Source organism: Rhamphochromis sp. 'chilingali' (genome assembly GCF_963969265.1).
Source record: "Rhamphochromis sp. 'chilingali' genome assembly, chromosome: 1".
Classification (NCBI taxonomy): domain Eukaryota; kingdom Metazoa; phylum Chordata; class Actinopteri; order Cichliformes; family Cichlidae; genus Rhamphochromis; species Rhamphochromis sp. 'chilingali'.
In genome coordinates, this window is record NC_137929.1 from 20745731 (window position 1) to 20764725 (window position 18995).

The 18995-nt window shown below is 40.1% G+C and overlaps 2 protein-coding genes and 1 long non-coding RNA gene across 3 annotated transcripts; all 3 read right to left on the bottom strand.

Moving 5' to 3' along the window:
• Positions 1–32: 32 nt before the first annotated feature.
• Positions 33–1634, bottom strand: LOC308404800. The gene is made up of 2 exons (XR_013973197.1): positions 1520–1634; positions 33–747 (listed from the first exon to the last, which is right to left on the bottom strand). It is a non-coding gene; the product is annotated as an uncharacterized lncRNA (long non-coding RNA).
• A 5773-nt stretch (positions 1635–7407) lies between these two features.
• On the bottom strand, positions 7408–8241 carry LOC308404992 (protein S100-P-like). Its single transcript, XM_080895356.1, has 2 exons — positions 8008–8241; positions 7408–7657 (listed from the first exon to the last, which is right to left on the bottom strand). The coding sequence occupies exons 1-2, from the start codon at positions 8143–8145 to the stop codon at positions 7511–7513; spliced, it is 285 nt and encodes a 94-aa protein (XP_080751482.1). The 5' UTR covers positions 8146–8241; the 3' UTR covers positions 7408–7510.
• Positions 8242–8683: 442 nt separating this feature from the next.
• LOC308406270 (protein S100-G-like) lies at positions 8684–12605 on the bottom strand. Its single transcript, XM_080897179.1, has 3 exons — positions 12471–12605; positions 9386–9587; positions 8684–8908 (listed from the first exon to the last, which is right to left on the bottom strand). Exons 2-3 carry the CDS (start codon positions 9521–9523, stop codon positions 8768–8770), a joined length of 279 nt encoding a protein of 92 aa, XP_080753305.1. The 5' UTR covers positions 9524–9587; positions 12471–12605; the 3' UTR covers positions 8684–8767.
• Between the last annotated feature and the right edge of the window lie 6390 nt (positions 12606–18995).

Genomic DNA, 18995 nt, shown 5'->3' on the forward strand with positions numbered 1-18995 from the left:
CTAAGAGGTTATAAAGAAGAGAGCTGTGCTGCTATTTTTACAGAACACAATTTATTCACATTTTTATATTTACAATCAGTTTTTATTTATATAAACAAAATAAACATTACAAAACTAGAACAAAACTATCTTATGTACAATATCAACAGTTTCTCCCCTATTTCCTCTTTTCTTCCACCCATCTTTGTCTCTCTGCCTCGTAGAAAGGAGACTCCTGAATCTCCTTCCAGGTGCTCTTGGCTCGTGAGCCAAAGCCAACCAGCTGATCATTCTCAGAGGCTTCTGCAGCAACACTCACTCTGCTGGTCTTGTAGTTCAGAAGAGTCTTTATCTCTGTAAAGCTGAGGGCATACTGTACAAATGAATGCAAACTCTCCTTGCCATGCCCTTCTTCCACAGAGGTCCCTGCAGCCTCTTCCTTCTGGAGATCTTTGATCAGGTACATGGTGTACCCGACATCATTCCCCAGAAGCCACCGGAAAGATTTCCCTTTATGCTTTCCAAACTGCAGAATGTACTCTCCCTGCACTTCCTTCATGTCAGACTCATCCCCTCCTCTCTGATAGATGACAGTCAGAGCATTCCGATGTAAACATCCTCCCTCACAGGTGCAGACTTGTCCTGCAGTTTGGGGTCATTTTTAATCCGTCGAGCTTCTTTTGACGGGTCCTGGAGAAGGTATCCAAGTGGCCCCTTGCGGAACACCACAGAGATTTTCCCTGGATATGGCGCAACTTTCTTCTGCATCTTGACAAGCAGTGAAAAAATAAACAATTATATTAAACAAAATTGATTCCAAACACAAACAAAGACATTTCAGGTTATAATCTTGCTGCTGGGTTTACACAGCAGGATGCAGGAGAACAATAACGAGACACAATTTGAAAGAACATTGACAACATTTGGGATAAAAGTGTTTTTTACTCCAGGTATAACAAACTGTTCTGTCTGTAAATAAACACCTTTCATGGTTGAATGATTATTGGCATATCTGCAAAATTTGTGGTAACTGCTTAGTAGTCATGGCACATAAGAATTGCTGGTAGATTAACAACATATATGTATTTAAGCTATCGTGTTTATTCATACACGAGTGGGCATTGCTCATGTTAGAGATATCAAAACAGATTTTCGCATTGATAAGGTGACTGACCATTACAACATGAAAGCAATACATTTTCTTTTAAAGCAGGTTCAGTCATTTAGCATGTCATCTCATAACAAGACACTTATTGGTTATTTAATTGTACCACATTATAGTAATGTCAGTGTCACAGCAGTCGGAAACCTACAAAGTTTATTTAATGGCAAAACACGTCAATGAAACACGCAATTTATTTAAGGATCACGTTCATTCATTTTTTACCGTGCCACTTTACAACAGCAGATGCAAACTCCCACCGTCTTTAACTGAGCGATGGATGCTTCGTAAATGCAATCGCAACACGCCTATTACCTGTAATATACACCTGTAAATGTATTCTGTTGGTTTACTGTTATTTCAAACGACGTTTCTTACCTTTGATCAATGAATGAGGAGCGTTGGGATGTGTTGCGAGCGGTGAGTTACTTGTTTTCTCTCCCGAAACGTAAAAGAGGAGATTTTTTAAAAGTGCCGCCGCATCTCAAACTCCCAACAGCGCCGGAAGACCGTAGTGGCCAAAAATATATTACATCCGTAGTGGTTTAGCACTACCATAGAGAATGAATGGGAAACGGTTTAGGCCGTTTAGCTAAACAATCCCAGGCTCCCGCGCGGCGCGGGGCGCGGGTACCCTCCCATGTATAACTATAGAGGCTCTCTCAGCAGCCATTTCCAGTATAAAGAAACGTTCCATGTTTTTCACTGCTCTGGTTTAAAAGCCCACTTCACACATCTCTCTGCATTCTATGAACTCCTTGCAGACTATTCATTTCATTTTCGGTCACTACAATTCGTATGAGTGAGGTGTGAGGGCAGGGTGGGAGGGTTGGAGGTGATGGGACAGGCGGGACGAGACTTCTGTTGATCTTATTAAAGTGAGATTGGCTTTTCTGGATAATTATTATGTCATAATATTTTGGCTATAATATACAATATCAGAATCATGTGTGCCATGGGGATTTATCATTGGAAGAAGGCTGAGAGAACACTACTCTCCAACTTCACAAGCTCTTGCTGTGGGGTTAAATATTGTGGAAACCCGATGAATTTCTACAACTGCAAAGTCAAAGACGAAAAGACACAAAATTATAATATTACAGTTGTACTGAGTGTATAAAGCAAAGTCAGTCAGTTTGCAGTGGTTGGAAATCAAAAGTCCTCGCAGCTGTGCGCACGTTGAAATACAAAACAGATTTCAACCCTTAAAATGCAAATAATTTCTCCATATACCCCAGCTGGTAAAAGGTTGAATTTAGTAAAATGGTTTAATAGGAACTGTGTACATTTACCCCTGGAGGGTCATTAATGCATGCTGTTGTTTATTAGCCCAATTTTTGCTGATTCCTGGAGCACACTGACATTGGAGCAGCAGAAACAGAAATGACCTAACAGATCACATCTAAGTAAAGTTGGTTAACTTTGTGTTAACACAGGTCTGGCACAGAGGACTTTAGCAGTTCAACAGTTCTGGGTCTAATTAGTCGTACATGCCCTAAATGTTTCAGCTGGTGAAAAGTTTGCACTGAAGACCATTTCAGCACCCAAAATTGTCTACAATGGAGCTATACTGTTGTAGTAGCTGTACTATGTAGATAACACTGTGTTGCTGAAATGTGGCCTTCCCAGAAAAATGCACATTCAGGATGGAAGCATATGTTACTCCAATACTTGTATACGCCTTTCAGCACTGATGGTACATTTTCAGATGTACATGCTTCTGGTTCCTTGGCGCAAGGTTTTGAGCTGAGCAGTGACAACAAGCCAGATGGTCCTTCTGGTCTCCTCTGGAGGTTGTAGCATCCATGTTTTTAAAAAAGACATTTCAATTTGTCTGACCACAGGACAGTTTTACATTTCGCCTCAGTCCATTTTAAAGGAGCTTTGGTCCAAATGTAAACAACAGAATCATGTTTGTTTTTTAGTACCGCATGAGAGGCCCAACGATTGCCCTTCATCCCAGAGATTTTTCCAGATTCTTGGACTCTTCTAATAATGTTATGTATTATAGATAATGAAATCTTTACAATTTTATGATGAGGAATGTTATTCTGAAACTTTCCACAGTTTGCAGATGCACTTTTTTGTAGTTCAGTGAACCACCGCCAATCTTTACTTTTGAAAAACGCTGGTTCTCTAAGATGGTCTTTTTATATTTGTAGTACCATTTAATTTTACAGCATTTACAGCCTAGTTTCAGTATAGTATCACTTTAGTTAACAACCAGACTCTGCACTCACAGTCGATTAATACGTGTGTGTATGTTGAGTTCATTAGACCACTTGTGTCTCTTTGGCTTTATACATCATGCTATCTTATACAGTTATTGTTTGCACATTGGTAATTGTGGTTACATTCCTTTATCAGTGCATTAAATACGTGGTTTTAACACTGCATATCAATGCATATCAGATGCTTTAAGCCACATCATGATAAAGCATCTTAAACGTTCAATTTGTTGTGCAGGTGGCCCAATGTGTAGGCTTATTAGTTATATAGAATTAATGGCCTCTTGCAGTATTTTTTTTTTTAAAGTAAACAGATTTTCTGCTGTCCTTCTAACTTTGTAACCTCTGTTTTGTGGACACAGTGTGCATTTCTTTTCCCTATCACAGCTGTCTAGTCCTTGAGCTCTGGCAAAAACTATAAACAGTTAGCTCCATAAATATGTATAATCTTGGTTCTGTACATTAGCACAATATTAGCACAATATGTATTATAAATGAAACAACTCAAATGCAGTTGAAGTGCAGACTTTTGGCTTTAATTCAGTGGGTTTGAACAAACACATAAAAATGTGATGAACTAATGCTTTTTTAACCCAATCACTTCATTTCAGATGTAACTGGACAAATATATAACTAAAAATATTGACCGTATGTTGTCTGTTCAAAGCAAAACCTTCCAAATGATAGCACCACACATCAAATCAACTCCATTTCTTTTATCTGCTTAATTAATAATGACATAATGAAGGAATTGCCCACACCTGTCCATTGAATAGCCTTTTAGTTCCTTTAAAAAAACAAAAGTGGCCCCTGTTACAGAACTGAAAGGCCTAAACGCTTCATCCAGTTTGAATATGGATACCCTCAAATGAAAGCTTAGAGTCTGCACATTATGTCGGTGGAATACATGTATGTGTCAGTAAACAGGTTAAAAAAAAAAACTTGTGTCAGTGTCTAAATATATATGGAGATGCAGTGTTCAGATAAACAATTCACTTGCCTTAAGGTGACTGTTGTTGTGATCTAGTGGTTTATAAATAAAAATGAATTGAATAAATATTATGTGTCTGTGTTTTATTATTATTAATGCAGTAAAAGTATATGATTAGACAAATGCAAATCAAAACATAATATGATTTGTTTTTTCAAAAGAAGGCAAGAACCTCAGCAAACACAGTAAACTCCCCCATAATACACTTTCCCTCTCCTCCTATATGTCCTAAATCCAGAGCCACATCCTCCTCCACTCTGGACATCTAATCCCCATAAGCCTGCATAATGCCCTGGCCAGGGTGAGCGAGTAGAGGAAGTGAAGAAAGGCAAGTTCAAGTTTAATGACCTTGCAAGTGGATTACAGGTCGGCTAGGGTTCAAAAACGGCTCTGCGCGGCCTTGAGCGCAGCCTGAGGACCAAAATCAGCTGACACAGAAAAGAAAGGTTCACAAATCAGGACATATGTAAGTCAGGTTAAGGGCAGGGACATGTATGACCTCTGTACTGTGTACGTGAAGTTGCAGAGTGTTCCTCTGCCACTAGAGGGAAGCAGAGCCTCTCATTTTCTTCAGTCGTAGCTGAAGAAAGTGTGTTACTTGGCCTATGCTTCCTGGTGGGCTGATACAGCAATGACCTGACCTAAAGTATCACAGAGGTGGATTAAGATGCCTCTGGTCAGAGGATTAACTAAAAGCTGTGTTTCCATGCAGCATCTTTGCAGCTCCATGTCCTTCTGTTATTGTTGCAGCAATTGTTGTTGTGATGTCTGAGTGACTGGGTGTAAACACAATGCAGGTCAGCGATAGTGAGCAGTGTAACTGCTTCACAGCCTTTTCAGCATTTGTGTAGATCGTGATTTGCTTTTTGCATTGTTTTAAACTCCCACTCAGGTTCAAAACAGGCCCACTCTGAAACCACTCACATGTTTGAAAATGTGTTTGTGAGCAGACAACAAGCTTGTCTACTTGTAAGTCTGTTGCACAAGAACCAAAACCGCAACTCTGACCACTCGCTTGAGATTTTGAACGTGTCCTCTTCCCCTGCTTGTACCTGGCAGAGGTACTTTTTCCGAGCATCGGTGATACTCTAATAAAGCTACACTCAGCAACGTGATTTAAAACCTTATACATGGAAAATGTCACCGATTGGTTCTGAGCTTCAGATGATTTTATCACATCAAAGCACTTCAAGCTCATAGACTTGCTGTCTAATGACATCAGGTGACACAGGAGAATCTTACATAATCACAATAGCACAAACCCACTCTAACATCTTGCATCTTGCAGAGGCATGGTAAATGGATTGATTCTTATATGGTGCTTTTCTACTCCCCCGGAGTACTCAAAGCGCTGTATACAACATGCCTCATTCACCTATTCACACCCACTCATACAACCACTTCCTTCTATACTTAAGTGCAATCTAAACATTCACACACATTCACACTCCGATGGACGGATTGAAAAGCAACTTGGGGTTAGTATCTTGCCCAAGGATACTTGGCATGCAGACTGGGAAAGCCAAGGATCGAACCACCAACCTTCCAGTCAGTAGCTGATCTGCTCTACCACCTAAGGCACAGCCACCCCAATAACCCCATCTGCCCTAATACAGATGCCATCATGTAAGAAGCGATCCTATACAAATGTCTGTGTGGAAAGTATGTTACGACTTGCTAAATTAAGTCGTAACAAGCACCTCTGTCTTAACTCTGTCATTTCCTGTCCCTTCCAACAACTCTCCATCCACTGCAGATATATTTCTAAAGGTCATGTTTCTCTGCACACATACGGAAATGTGAATCTGCCGTTGCCGTTCTTGTTTTTGGTTTTGATTTTTCTTACCCTTTGTAAGAGCCTTGAGAAAATGCCCCAAGGTTTTCAGGAAATGCATTTCGGGAACTGAAATGTGCTTCAGTTAAAGCTCGATGATTATGTTATACTTGCCTGTACTTGCACAATTCGTTTTGAGAAGGTTTGGTAATCCCTAAATGTTTAGAATTCATGCAAAGAATGCATGTAAAGCCGAAACTGCACTGTAATTACATTTTGTTGTTTCCAATATTTGGGATTGTTAAACTGTTTCGTAACTTTTTGTTTGCTGTATAGACTCAGTTTTACAGTATAATGCTGTAAAATTTATAAAATGTTACTGCTACCACTCTTACATCCGATTTGGGGGGGGTTACACCAGCATTGTAAGCTGTTATTGTCCATTTTTGTCCTTTGTAACTCAAATTCAGCACAACATATTTGTATTTATGTGCTCTACAAGTTATGTTGAGCTTTACTGCTAAAAAAACATCTCAAACATCTCAATAAAACATTTTGAAAAACATGTACCTGGATTTAATCACACATCTTCTTTATCCATAATTCATGGTTTCTGTAGCTCTGACAATGCCACTGCATGATAGGTTAATCAAGCAAATAGTAAACATGGGAAGTGGACATAGCTGTGGTTAGAGTGAAGCACAGCTATGTCCCTTTTGTTTTCTTACTTTTGTAAAATTGGGCCCCAACAATAAGACAAGTTTCTACAGGTAGGGCTCACGGAAGTATTTCATACAGCTGGTGTTTCAGACTGTGCCAACCTACAATTCCTACATGCACATTCCCTGTAAGGTCATATACTGCATTTGTGTGCATTTATTGGAGATATTTTCTGTAATTTGTTTAATTCTGTATGAAGTTATTATTATTATTATTATTATTATAATAGTTATTATAGTTATTAAATTATTACATGTGGTAATAATTGTGCCAGCTGAGATATAAACCTTGCTGTGCCATAATTTTGGTTTAATTTCACTGTCAATCCATTTTCACTGGTTGATGTTTGTTGCCACAAGATAATCCTGAATCATGTTTTAACCTTCTGTCATTGCATTTACTCTGGTTTGCAGCTGTCTGTGCTTCTGTGTGGCTGGACCTGAGTTATTATTATTACTACAGCTAATGTTTACTACTTCTGTTACACCATGTATTAGGTGTAAAAATCTTCTAAATGTTTGCAATTCCATATAAACAACGCTTTACAACCATGTTCAGGAAGATAAACCAATTTATTCATCTGTTACAAAACAAGTGGAATTTCAGCAGTGTTATGCAGCTGTTGGTGCTTTTGTCTCCACCCCAGGGTGTGGTCTCTACTTCTTGCTCTTAGTTGGCACACCACGGAAGCAGCAGGTCAGAGCAGCTACCACCGCCATAAACTCCTCAAAGTCCACCACGCCATCTCCATCAAAATCAAGAGCTTTGACCAGGTCATCCACTGCTTTTTTGTCCTTTGCTCCCTGTGAAGACCAACAGAACACCAGTGCTGTAAGCTACAGTCTGCAAGCTGCCAAATAGGGCCTCACTTTTTAGTCGAATAAAAACAGTTAAAACTAAACAAAATGTTGTTGTTCAAGTTAAACAATCAGTCTGCAAATACCATTAGGCTGACACCTTTTGTTAAATTTTAAACATCACAACTTGTCGGAAACACTTTTAAAAACAACTAGAAGCATGCAGCTGCAGGATGATATGTCCTTACTGCTTTCATTTTGCAAGTTAACCACCAAAACCAATCACCAACACATGAATTTGTATATTTTGCAGCATATAGTAAAAACACAGGTATGCCCTCTGGGGTGTACATTACCGAGATCATTTCAGGCATTTCCTTTTCCAGCAACGTCTTGACTTCAGATTTGGACAGACTGTTCGGGTCGCCATCAGTTTTTGCATACTTTCCAAAGGTGTCGAGCAGCATACACATGGACACCTGTAGCTGAGTCATGGTTCCTGGCTGATGGGTAGTTATTAAACAGGTAGAGAAAAAGAAATGGAAGGTCGACAGAGCAATACCTGTGCAGGCAGTGACGGAAAAGAGGAGATACGGTTCTTTTTATACCTTTAAAAATGGGCTTGGCCACATTGGGAAGACAAAACCTTTAAAGGTGTGGCAGTGTTTGCTAAAGTATGTTGCACATATCAGGTTTCATACTCTGAGAACACAACCTCATTCTCCCAACGCCCAGTATGCAAATACTGAAAGGCCATATGCAGCTTTAGTCATTTGCTAGTGGACTTTGGTGAAAATTAAATGAATATTTAATTGTTGATAAACATTGTGCTTTGGATATGAGTTTAACTTTTCTACCACTGCATTTCCTGTGTTTGGCATTTGTCTGTGCTTCTGCATAGGGCTGGACTTAAGCCACTAAAAGCCATACCATTTTTAACCCTGTGTTTAAAAAAAAAGTACACTGTGTAAATATCATTCTAGGTTATGCATTTTTATATTAAATCACAACTATGTGCAGGTAGATAAATCCCTTTATTCAGCTGTTACATAACAAGAGGCATTGCAGAGATAATAGGCAGTTGCTGCTGTTGTTCCCAGGGTGTGGTCACTACGCTCACTTCTTGCAAGGGCGGCCGTGGCAGACGCAGGTGATAGAAGCTACCAGCACCATGAACTCGTTGAAGTCGACCTCACCGTCTCCATTGAAGTCCAGCTCTTTGAACAACTTGTCCAGGTCTTCTTGATTCTGTGCTCCCTGTATAAATCAAAAGATTGTGTCACTAGTGCTACATTTTCTAAACTGCCAAAAGTGTTGTTGTCAGTATCATTTTTATTCAAATTTAGCCTTTTTCAAGATCACGTTGTTCCAGTTCGATGACAAACAACCCTGAGATGTATTTGATTGTCTTTACTTTTCAAAAAAATTGAAACACCGTATAAAAACATCAAAAAGCAAACAGCTGACTGTTTCACCAACCAAAACCGAGCATGCAAATTTTTTGTAATCATTCAGTGTCTTTATTGTACTTGAACTCCTACCATGAGTCAGGATGTTTTCTAACTTCATGATAAACTCTTGCATACAGTATATTTAGTTGATAAATATACTTAAATACATAATGTTATGTAAATTTAAGCCTATGTGGCTGATCCTCGCTGAGCAGATATCAGCACTGTACCCAGCGGTGACATGTACATGGCCCAGCACATGCGTGCAAGGAATGAACAGTACCTTGAGCAGTCCAGGCAGCTCGCTTTCCAGCAGAGCCTTGACCTCGGCTTTTGTTAGGCTGTCCGGCTTTCCATCCTTTCCTGCATATGTATCAAAGACCTTCATCATGCAAGCCACGGACGTCTCCAGCTGTGTCATGATTGCTGTCTGACAGGTGGTTATTCAGGTAGAGAGGAAAAATTGGAGGTGGACAGAGCAGTAGCTGTACAGGGAATGAAGGGTTAGAGAGGGGATTCTTTTTATACCTTTAAAAAAATAGGTTTGGCACCACTGATAAGACCAGCTTCTATTGCTGAGGTAGTGCTTCCTCAAATGTTTGACTCCAACTTAGTAAACACAACCTTGGACCTGCATCGCCCAATATTCGCATCACCTGAAAGGCCATATGCAGCTTTGGTCATTTACTTGTTGACTTAAGGCGAGGCCGATCTATTAACAGAACAACAAAGGTAATAAATTCTATGATTTAAAGCAGTAACTAAGCGATTGATTTATTATGCAAGCTGAGCTGCAAAGTCTGTTGTCGTTATCATCCAAAGACGATAATGAAACAAGTTTAAACCTGCTGTCAGTGCAGCTTTTACTGTGGTTGGTGGCTGTCTGCGTGTCTATGTAGGGTCGGATTTAAACCACAATAGGAAAGTTACGAAAACTGAGTACACGCGGGCGGTAATCTGTTCTCTCTCATAAATGATGTTGTGGAAATTGTGCTCTCTTACAATATATATATCTATGCATGAAACATCAAAAGCATTTTTGTGGTCAGATAACATGTCACAACATGCCTCTTGCTTCATTATGTCAAACACAATGAGAAATAAAGTTCCTCATGCAGATTGGATGGCAAAGGAGGAATCAAAGATGATGGCGTTCAGTGGACCGAGTACCCGAGTCATACTTTCGAATTTCACTTTTTATTTTAAAAACAAAGCATGTGGATGTGGTGAAAGTGCAAGGGTGCAAGCTTGCAAGTAGAAGAAAGCTTCTGAGACTGTAAAAACCTGGCCATTCAGTAGCGGTTAACACGTTTTGGAGGGTACATCATGGCAAGCAGGCCAGGTCTAGTATCACACTGTAAGTTTGGTTTGTCCCTCTGTCAGTCTGAACCTGGCTGACTCAACAGGTCAAATATTTGCATTGCTTTTGTCCGTCTAGTACATGTTAATCACCGCTTTCTGATATTATCACAAACCCAAATGTGTTAATGCAAAGTAATGTGACACTAAAACTGATCTGTCTTGTAGCTGTTGGTATCACTTTCTGAGGCAGAGTTGTTTTAAGGGTGTAAAAAACACTGCAATTTTAAGTTTACCTGAAAATTAAACGATTTTCTAAATATTTTCCAGTACAGCACATTTTGCAGCTTTGCCAAATGGTGTAGACTTTTCATATCACAGATTGTATATTGTCAGTACTCAGTGCTTCATGGTGAAAACTAAGCTTGGTCTCATGGCTTCTGTTTCTATTGTGTCACTGTTTTTTTCACTGTGGTGAAAGGTGATAAAACATCTTTATGTGGCTCTCCATTTATAGGTTCTTTCCTCTTGCTCTTTTCTCCTTTTATATGCGTCTGCCATCTAAAGCAGCCAAATCCCTCAGCCTTAACGTGATGATTAAATTATTTGTGCGCAGCTGTTTAAATTTGCACCCTGAAAACGCTTTTTATTGTCCACCATGCGTAACTCTGTGTGTGAAACAAAAACTTGACAAATATTTTAGGTATTAAACAACAAATCCTGCAAATACATTTGAGTATACTGAGTATATTTCACTATGACATGAAAGAGATGCTAAGAGATAATATCTTTCCTTTGCACAGCAGTTAGTTTTCCATGTATGGTAACCAAACTGATTTTGACTGTAAGCTGTAAAGCTCTGCTCTATTCATGTGTTGTTGACAGGCAGTTTGACCTGGAGACATGCTAAACAATGCCAACTCTACAAACATGAAAGTGATTCTTGGAAATTCACCGTCGGGGGTTCCTATGAAAGGCGGTGCCTTGACTTTTGCTGTTTAAAAAGAAATTAGAGCGCCTTCCCTGGTTATTGTAAAATCATATATGATATTATAACATTGTCATTATTTTTATAGAAGCTGAAGATGAGCACAATATCTTGAAATAGGAGTAAAAACGAACAGTGGTATATACAATATATAACATAAAATATGTTCAATGTGTGATGTACACTGGCATTATGCCAAAGTCAACAGTGTGCGTATACACACGATGCGGTGTATTGGGTGGAGTACTGGATAAACAGGTGCAGAGAACTAAAGTCTTAAGGCTGCAAACCTAATGCATCAACACTTTAAACAACTTATTGTGATACACACAAACAAAACATAATCTTTCACTTCAAGGTGGCTGTAGCAGGAAGGTGGGTGGCTCCCCCTAGTCTCCATGCCAAATATCCTTGTGTAAGATATTAACCCTAAGTTTCTCTGCGGTGCGTCTATTGGAGTATCAATGTATGTAAATGTTAGTTAGTAAGAAGTTGTTACGGTGACTGGGGGGACTCAAACGCTGGACTCCTTGCTCAAAGAAAGAACGGAGGGTTTTATTTACAAACACCAGGTGAAATGTGTGACAGTGACTCAGTGCTATATACAAGCATGCGGGGATCAGGGCTCCAGGGAATCCACGGGGAAAAACAGGGGAACACTCTCACTCCTCCTCAGTCTCTCTTGGCGTCTCACCAGTCATTTACTCCTCTCTCACACCAGAAACTCAGTAGGGAACAAGGGCAGGTCCAGGGGTACAGGTCAACAGAGATGGGCAGTAACGCGTTACTTGTAACTTGTTACTTGTAATGCGTTACTGTAATCCGATTACTTTTTTCAAGTAACGAGTAAAGTAAGGGATTACTATTGCAAAAACGGTAATTAGATTACCATTACTTTCCCGTAGGAACGCTGCATTACTGCGTTACTAAAACCGTGATTTTTTTGCGAGAATGTCTCATGACAGTGACGTAAGCGAGTGCGACGTTCGTGACAACAGCTGTGTGCAGATCAACAATGGATCACATATCGATTGTGGGAGAGAGTATGAGCGTGCAGCGTTTAAAGCGTGGAAGTACTGACCTTACTTTGAGTTTGATTCCATAAAAAGTGACAAAAACATTAGTGTCCGTTGTGCGTGGGAAGAAAACTTTTTACAGCGAAAAAAACCCCCTAAACTTCCAAGCAAGCACCGAGTGCACAACGATGTAATGAGAAACTCACAGAGAAACTCGCGGATTGTTTAACTGACCGCTGCACACCTGCACCAGAGCACACCTCCGCCTACCCTACTCCTGCTTTACAGGTGAAAATAGAGCAACAGGACCGCTAGTCTTTGATTTTATTTACTTTCTGCTGTGTTTTACTTGCATCTATTTGAAAGAGTGAGTGTAAACACAAAAAAATATTTTATTTTATGTGCTGGAATGTGCAGAAAATCGGTTTAAATATTAAACAAATTTCTTCCAGTCAGAGAATGTTGCATATAATTACATTTTTGCTTGATGCATAAAGTTAAAAGATTAAAACTAACAAAACAAGTTTTAAAAAGAGACTTTTCCATTTGATTACATTCTGTATGATGAATTATGTAGAAAAAGTAGAATTGGGCTGAAAGATCTATCGCTTTATTACCTCTTCAGGTTGTAAATCGTGTTTTTAAAAAGTAACTAAGTAATTAATTACTTTTGAAAATAAGTAATCAGTAAAGTAACGGGATTACTTTTTTGGGGAAGTAATCAGTAATTAGTTACTGATTACTTTTTTCAAGTAACTTGACCAACACTGCAGGTCAAGCAACGATCCAGCGAAGAGCAGTCTCGCTTCTTCCCTTTAGTAGAGGCCAGTTAATGAGGCGGAGGTGTTGATCATCTCCCAGGTATGTAGACCAAAGGCGGGAGCCCACAATGAACTCCGCCCAGGCGACAGAGGGGGAGAGGGAGAAAGAGGGAGAGAGAGAACAAAGCAGAACTTCTCAGGCAGATCTGTCGGACCGTGACAGAAGTAAGTTGGCAAAAATCATAGAATTAAGTGCTTGGGGGAATCTGGCATGTTGTATTAAGTGCTTTGAGTACTCAAAAATTGCTATTTAAGAATCAGTCCATTTACAATGCATTGCTTCTGTTTATAGCACATGGAGCTGTGTATTGTATTTATCTTATCATGTACAGTCATATGACTCAGACAAGATTATTGCCTGAGTCATATGAACAAAAGACGGTTCTGGAATGCGGCACTCCCTAAAACAGGGAATGGTAACTGGAATATACCAACTACTGACACATTAGTGGGGGACCACCATTATAAACCAAATATTTACTTCTAATATGATTACAGTTGTGTTCATAATCACTCATTGTGGACATAACTGCCATAGTTTCAGTTTTAATTATTGCTTTGAACTGTTCTTTTTCAAGTTTTCATAAGTTTGAATTTATTTTGGATTTTCTTTAAGTCACACGGGGTCAAAAGTATAGAAACACAAGGGGAGCTGAAAGTTCTAGTGTGTTTTAACTTGATAAGACCAAGGCGTATTAACTTCTTGTCACTAAACATGATTGAGTACGACTGGTAGTTTGTCATGCCAGCATTTTTTTATAGCGCTTATCGGCTTGACCAATACTCAGAACAATAGGAAAGTCCAGGGAACTCAGTGAAGATCTAGGAAGGAATTGTGGATTTATGTAAATTGGGAAGGAGTCTTGGACTCATGTCTAAACAACTGCATAATCCAATATCATAATTTTAAGGAGCTGAAACACTTCTTTGCAAGCTTTGCACGCTTTGCACGCTTTGAGGTGAAGGGACCAGAGGCAGCAGCAAAAACATCAGACAGCAGCAGCAATTTAAGGGATATGAGGTGAGGCGCACACTGAGGGCAGAGAACCCCATGAAGGCCGCTGGTCCAGATGGTGTGACGGGAAGGGTTCTAAAAGAATGCGCAGACCAGCTGGCTGGGGTCTTCACTAAGATCTTCAACACTTCACTCTCCCAGTCCTGCATCCCACCATGCCTAAAGTTGGCCACAATTGTCCCACTGCCAAAACGTACAGACAGCCTCAATGACTACCAACCTGTTGCTCTAACACCTGTTATAATGAAGTGCTTCGAGAAACTGGTCCGACGTCACATCATGTCCCGCCTGCCACCCACACTCGACCCGCTCCAGTTCGCATACAGAGATAACAGATCAACTGAAGATGCCCTTGGCACAATGCTCCACACTACCTTCTCTCACCTGGAACAACAGGGGCGTTACGCCGGGCTGCTCTTTGTTGCCTTAACACCAGCTCTCCACAAGGCTGTGTACTGAGTCCCCTGCTGTACACTCTGTACACACATGACTGTGTTAAACGTCTTCAAGCAACTTAAAGAAGTCCAGACGCTTTTCTTTGCAAGCTCCTTTGACTACGATGACCTGGATGACTGAGAACCTTCACAGACAAGGTGCAATAATAACAGTGTGCAATACACATGCACTTATTGTTCATTTTATTACTAAGTGAAGTTACTGTGTTGTGTTGTGATGTGTCGTGTTGTGTTGTACGTAGTGCCGACGTGGGACAGTTTTCCAATTTCATTGTACTATTGTACTATGTGTGACTGTGCAATGACAATAAAGAGTTATCCTAAATGATTATATGTAAGGATGGGACAGTTTAGACCTGCTGTTGCACCAATTCCTTTTTAATTTCATTCAGGCCTTTCTAACCAATTTTAAAATGTTTCCGCCTTTCTTGTTTTTCTTTAATTGCTGGAATTTATAACAGAGTATGTTTTGAAAGATGACCAAGTAGCAAACCTCCAGATTAAGAAGGTAGATCACACTATAAGATACTGGAGGTGTGAAATTGTAAAGGGTGAGATTGGGCCTGTGGCTCTCTAACCTGACACATCTGAAGCTACAGCCACAGGAAATAACACTTGTTTCACTGTGAATAAAGCTTTTTTTTTTTCTTTTTGAAAACTTTTTCAGAGAACTTATTACAACTTATATATTTATAGCAGTGTTGTAGCACACTCTCACATACAGAGCTCTCATGGCGCGTGTGTTTGAAGTATGGGCAGTATGTGCTGCCCATACTTCAAACATAGGCTAGTTCGTTATCACACCTACGATGGGCTACTTTTGCCTTTGTAAACTATAAAAACTGTTAAGAGAGTGTCAAGGTTCAAAGAAACTGGAAATGAATTAACGACTGCACCATAGGTGATACTTCTCTGGGTGCACATCTACAGTAGGACGAGGTTGATTATAAGGTGCCGGTAAATCAGAATACAACGGCTAGTTTGTTAAATTGTAACAGTAAATGGATTTCTATTTTATAGCACTAGTGACACACCACTAACCCTGAGAGCAAGTAGAGCTGACCAGTGTTGGTCAAGTTACTTGAAAAAAGTAATCAGTAACTAATTACTGAGTACTTCCCCCAAAAAGTAATCCTGTTACTTTACTGATTACTTATTTTCAAAAGTAATTAATTACTTAGTTACTTAGTTACTTTTTAAAAACACGATTTACAACCTGAATAGGTAATAAAGTGATAGATCTTTCAGCCCAATTCTACTTTTTCTGCATAATCCATCATACAAAATGTAATCAAATGGAAAAGTCTCTTTTTAAAACTTTAAACTTTAAATCTTTTAACTTTATGCATCAAGCAAAAACTTATTATTTATATATTGTACTTATATTATATTGTACCCCGCCTCTCGCCCTATGACAGCTGGGATAGGCTCCAGCGCCCCCAGCAACCCTGAAAAGGATAAGCGGAAGCGAATGGATGGATGGACTTATATTATACTTATTATATGCAACATTCTCTGACTGGACGAAACTTGTTTAACATTTAAACTTATTTTCTGCACATTCCAGCTCATAAAATAAAATATTTTTTTGTGTTTACACTCACTCTTTCAAATAGATGCAAGTAAAACACAGCAGAAAGTAAATAAAATCAAAGACTAGCGGTCCTGTTGCTCTATTTTCACCTGTAAAGCAGGAGCAGGGTAGGCGGAGGTGTGCTCTGGTGCAGGTGTGCAGCGGTCAGTTAAAGAATCCGCGAGTTTCTCTGTGAGTTTCTCATTACATCGTTGTGCACTCGGTGCTTGCTTGGAAGTTTAGGGGGGGTTTTTTCGCTGTAAAAAGTTTTCTTCCCACGCACAACGGACACTAATGTTTTTGTCACTTTTTATGGAATCAAACTCAAAGTAAGGTCAGTGCTTCCACGCTTTAAACGCTGCACGCTCATACTCTCTCCCACAATCGATATGTGATCCATTGTTGATCTGCACACAGCTGTTGTCACGAACGTCGCACTCGCTTACGTCACTGTCACGAGACATTCGCGCAAAAAACCACGGTTTTAGTAACACAGTGCTTACATGAAAGTAACGGTAATCTAATTACCGTTTTTGCAATAGTAATCCCTTACATTACTCGATACTTGAAAAAAGTTACAAGTTACAAGTAACAAGTAATGTGTTACTGCCCATCTCTGGTGCTGACACATATTTGTTTTTATTTTATGATGCAAAAAGGTTTACAGACAAAACATTTGAAGGGACTTGACACAAAAAGTCTGGTCTCCTACCACTTAATGTATGTGTTTAAACTTTTAAAACTATTGATATTAGTGTTTGGTTTCACAGGCAGAGTTAACAGCCTGGAGCAAGGTGCATCTGTTACTCATTATACTAAGGACTGAGGAAACACCCTTTTATCATCGGCATCGTCGTCGATTGGTGTAGTTTTGTGTTTCTTCTAACTAATCACATGAGAAAACATTTACTCAAAGTAGTAACAAAGTTACCAGTAAATGTTGTACAGCAGATAAGTAATGTTCTTAGTGTGTACAGTATTTGTGCAGACATCTGCACAAACCATTTATTCTTGTTTTATTATAGACGGACTTTAAAAAGGGGGTTAATCCAATGCTAGCTTGCTTTTTTATTGTAACTATCCATAAAACATTTTATTCTGTTATCTCATACAGCTCAATTATACGGACAGGCCCTGTAGATCATTTGGTTAAATGCACCATTTGTGTGTTATGAGCCACCTGTGTGGGCTAATCCAATCGGAACCGTCCATGGGGGGTTATGTATTGGTATTGGACGGTATAAAGTATAAAGTTTACAGGGGAATAATATCCGCAGTGGTCATTGACTCATACCAACTCATGAGACAGCTGCAGGCCTATTCAGTTACTGGCTGTAACTGGCTGCTGGGTTTCCTGACAGGAAGAAAGCAGACAGCAAAGGTCTGCAGTAACACTTCTAGCACAATAACAAGTACAGGGACTCTCGAAGGATGTGGGTTGGGGCCCCTCCTCTTCACTCTGCTGACCCACGACTGCACACCATCACTCAACTTCAACCTTTTCATCAAGTTTGCAGATGATGCAACTGTGGTAGGTCACATCAGCCACAATGATAAAAACCTACTACAGGTGAGAGGTTAACCCTCTGGCAGAGTAGTGCAGCAACAACAACCTGTCCCTGAATGTGGAGAAAACTAAGGAGATCATCATAGACTTCAGGGGAATTCCCAACCTGCACACCCCACTAACCATCAGTGGTGCTGCTGTGGAGAGCGTAAGCAGTGCCAAGTTCCTGGGTGTGCACATCTCAGAAGATCTCTCCTGATCAAAAAACACAGCATCACTGGTCAGTAAAGCCCAACAGCGACTCTGCAAACTGAGGAGAGCAAGAGCCTCAACCCCCAGCTGCATCACTGTGTGGTATGGCTCCTGCACTGGGTCCTTCCGGAAAAGTTACAACGGCTAGTGAGAGCAGCAGAGAGGATTGTGGGTACCTCTCTTCCCTCTCTCCAGGACAGCTACTGCATCTGCCTAATCTGGAAAGCCCTCTGTATTACAGGTGACTGCACTCATCCGTCCAACAGCATCTTCAGTTTGCTGCCATCATGAAGGAAACTGAAGAGCCTCCGGGCTAGAACCAGCAGATATAGAGACAGCTCCGTCCGTCAGGCTGTCGGGATGCTGAATTCACTCCCTGCTGTCACACACATGAACCCCAGACCTGCATTCGCCTCGTTCCTCTGAAACCCCCAACCCCCAAACATATAAAACTCTGAACCACCACCATTGCCCTTTCACTGACTGCCCCACCCCCCACTTGCACACCCACGCGAACTTGCCCACAATCACTATGATTGAGTTGGACACTGCTGTTTATATAAGATGGTATTGTATTGTATGGTGTTTTACATAAGATTCCTGTTTTATTTTTCATCTTTTAATCTTTATATTGTTTGAGTCTACACTTAGGACCATGGGAGCAAATTCTTGTGTATGACTGTACATATGTTCTTTGACAATAGCTGACTTTGACTTCAGTTGTTAGAACATTTAGCAAAAAAGCAGACATTCAGCCCAATGGCTAAAGACTTTGGGCAGACATTGGCTGTTCGTTCATCCAAGGATTAAAGCATAGGTGTAATTCTTAAATAGTTTGAATTAAACCTTGAAAGTCTGCACTTCAATTACACATCAAATGCTTCAGTGACAATCGTCATGCCGTCGTTGTCCCAAAGACGGAGCACTGCATGTAAGCATCTCGTGTTTTCTGCAATAGTATATGTTG

Bases quoted from the DNA above. Each gene is read 5' to 3' on its own strand.
- LOC308404992 (XM_080895356.1), bottom strand. From the start codon at position 8,145: ATGACTCAGCTACAGGTGTCCATGTGTATGCTGCTCGACACCTTTGGA. The intron at 7,658-8,007 runs GTAATGTACACC...TGGTCTTCACAG, and splicing joins AAATGCCTGAAATGATCTCG to GGAGCAAAGGACAAAAAAGC.
- LOC308406270 (XM_080897179.1), bottom strand. From the start codon at position 9,523: ATGACACAGCTGGAGACGTCCGTGGCTTGCATGATGAAGGTCTTTGAT. The intron at 8,909-9,385 runs GTACTGTTCATT...TGATTTATACAG, and splicing joins AGCTGCCTGGACTGCTCAAG to GGAGCACAGAATCAAGAAGA.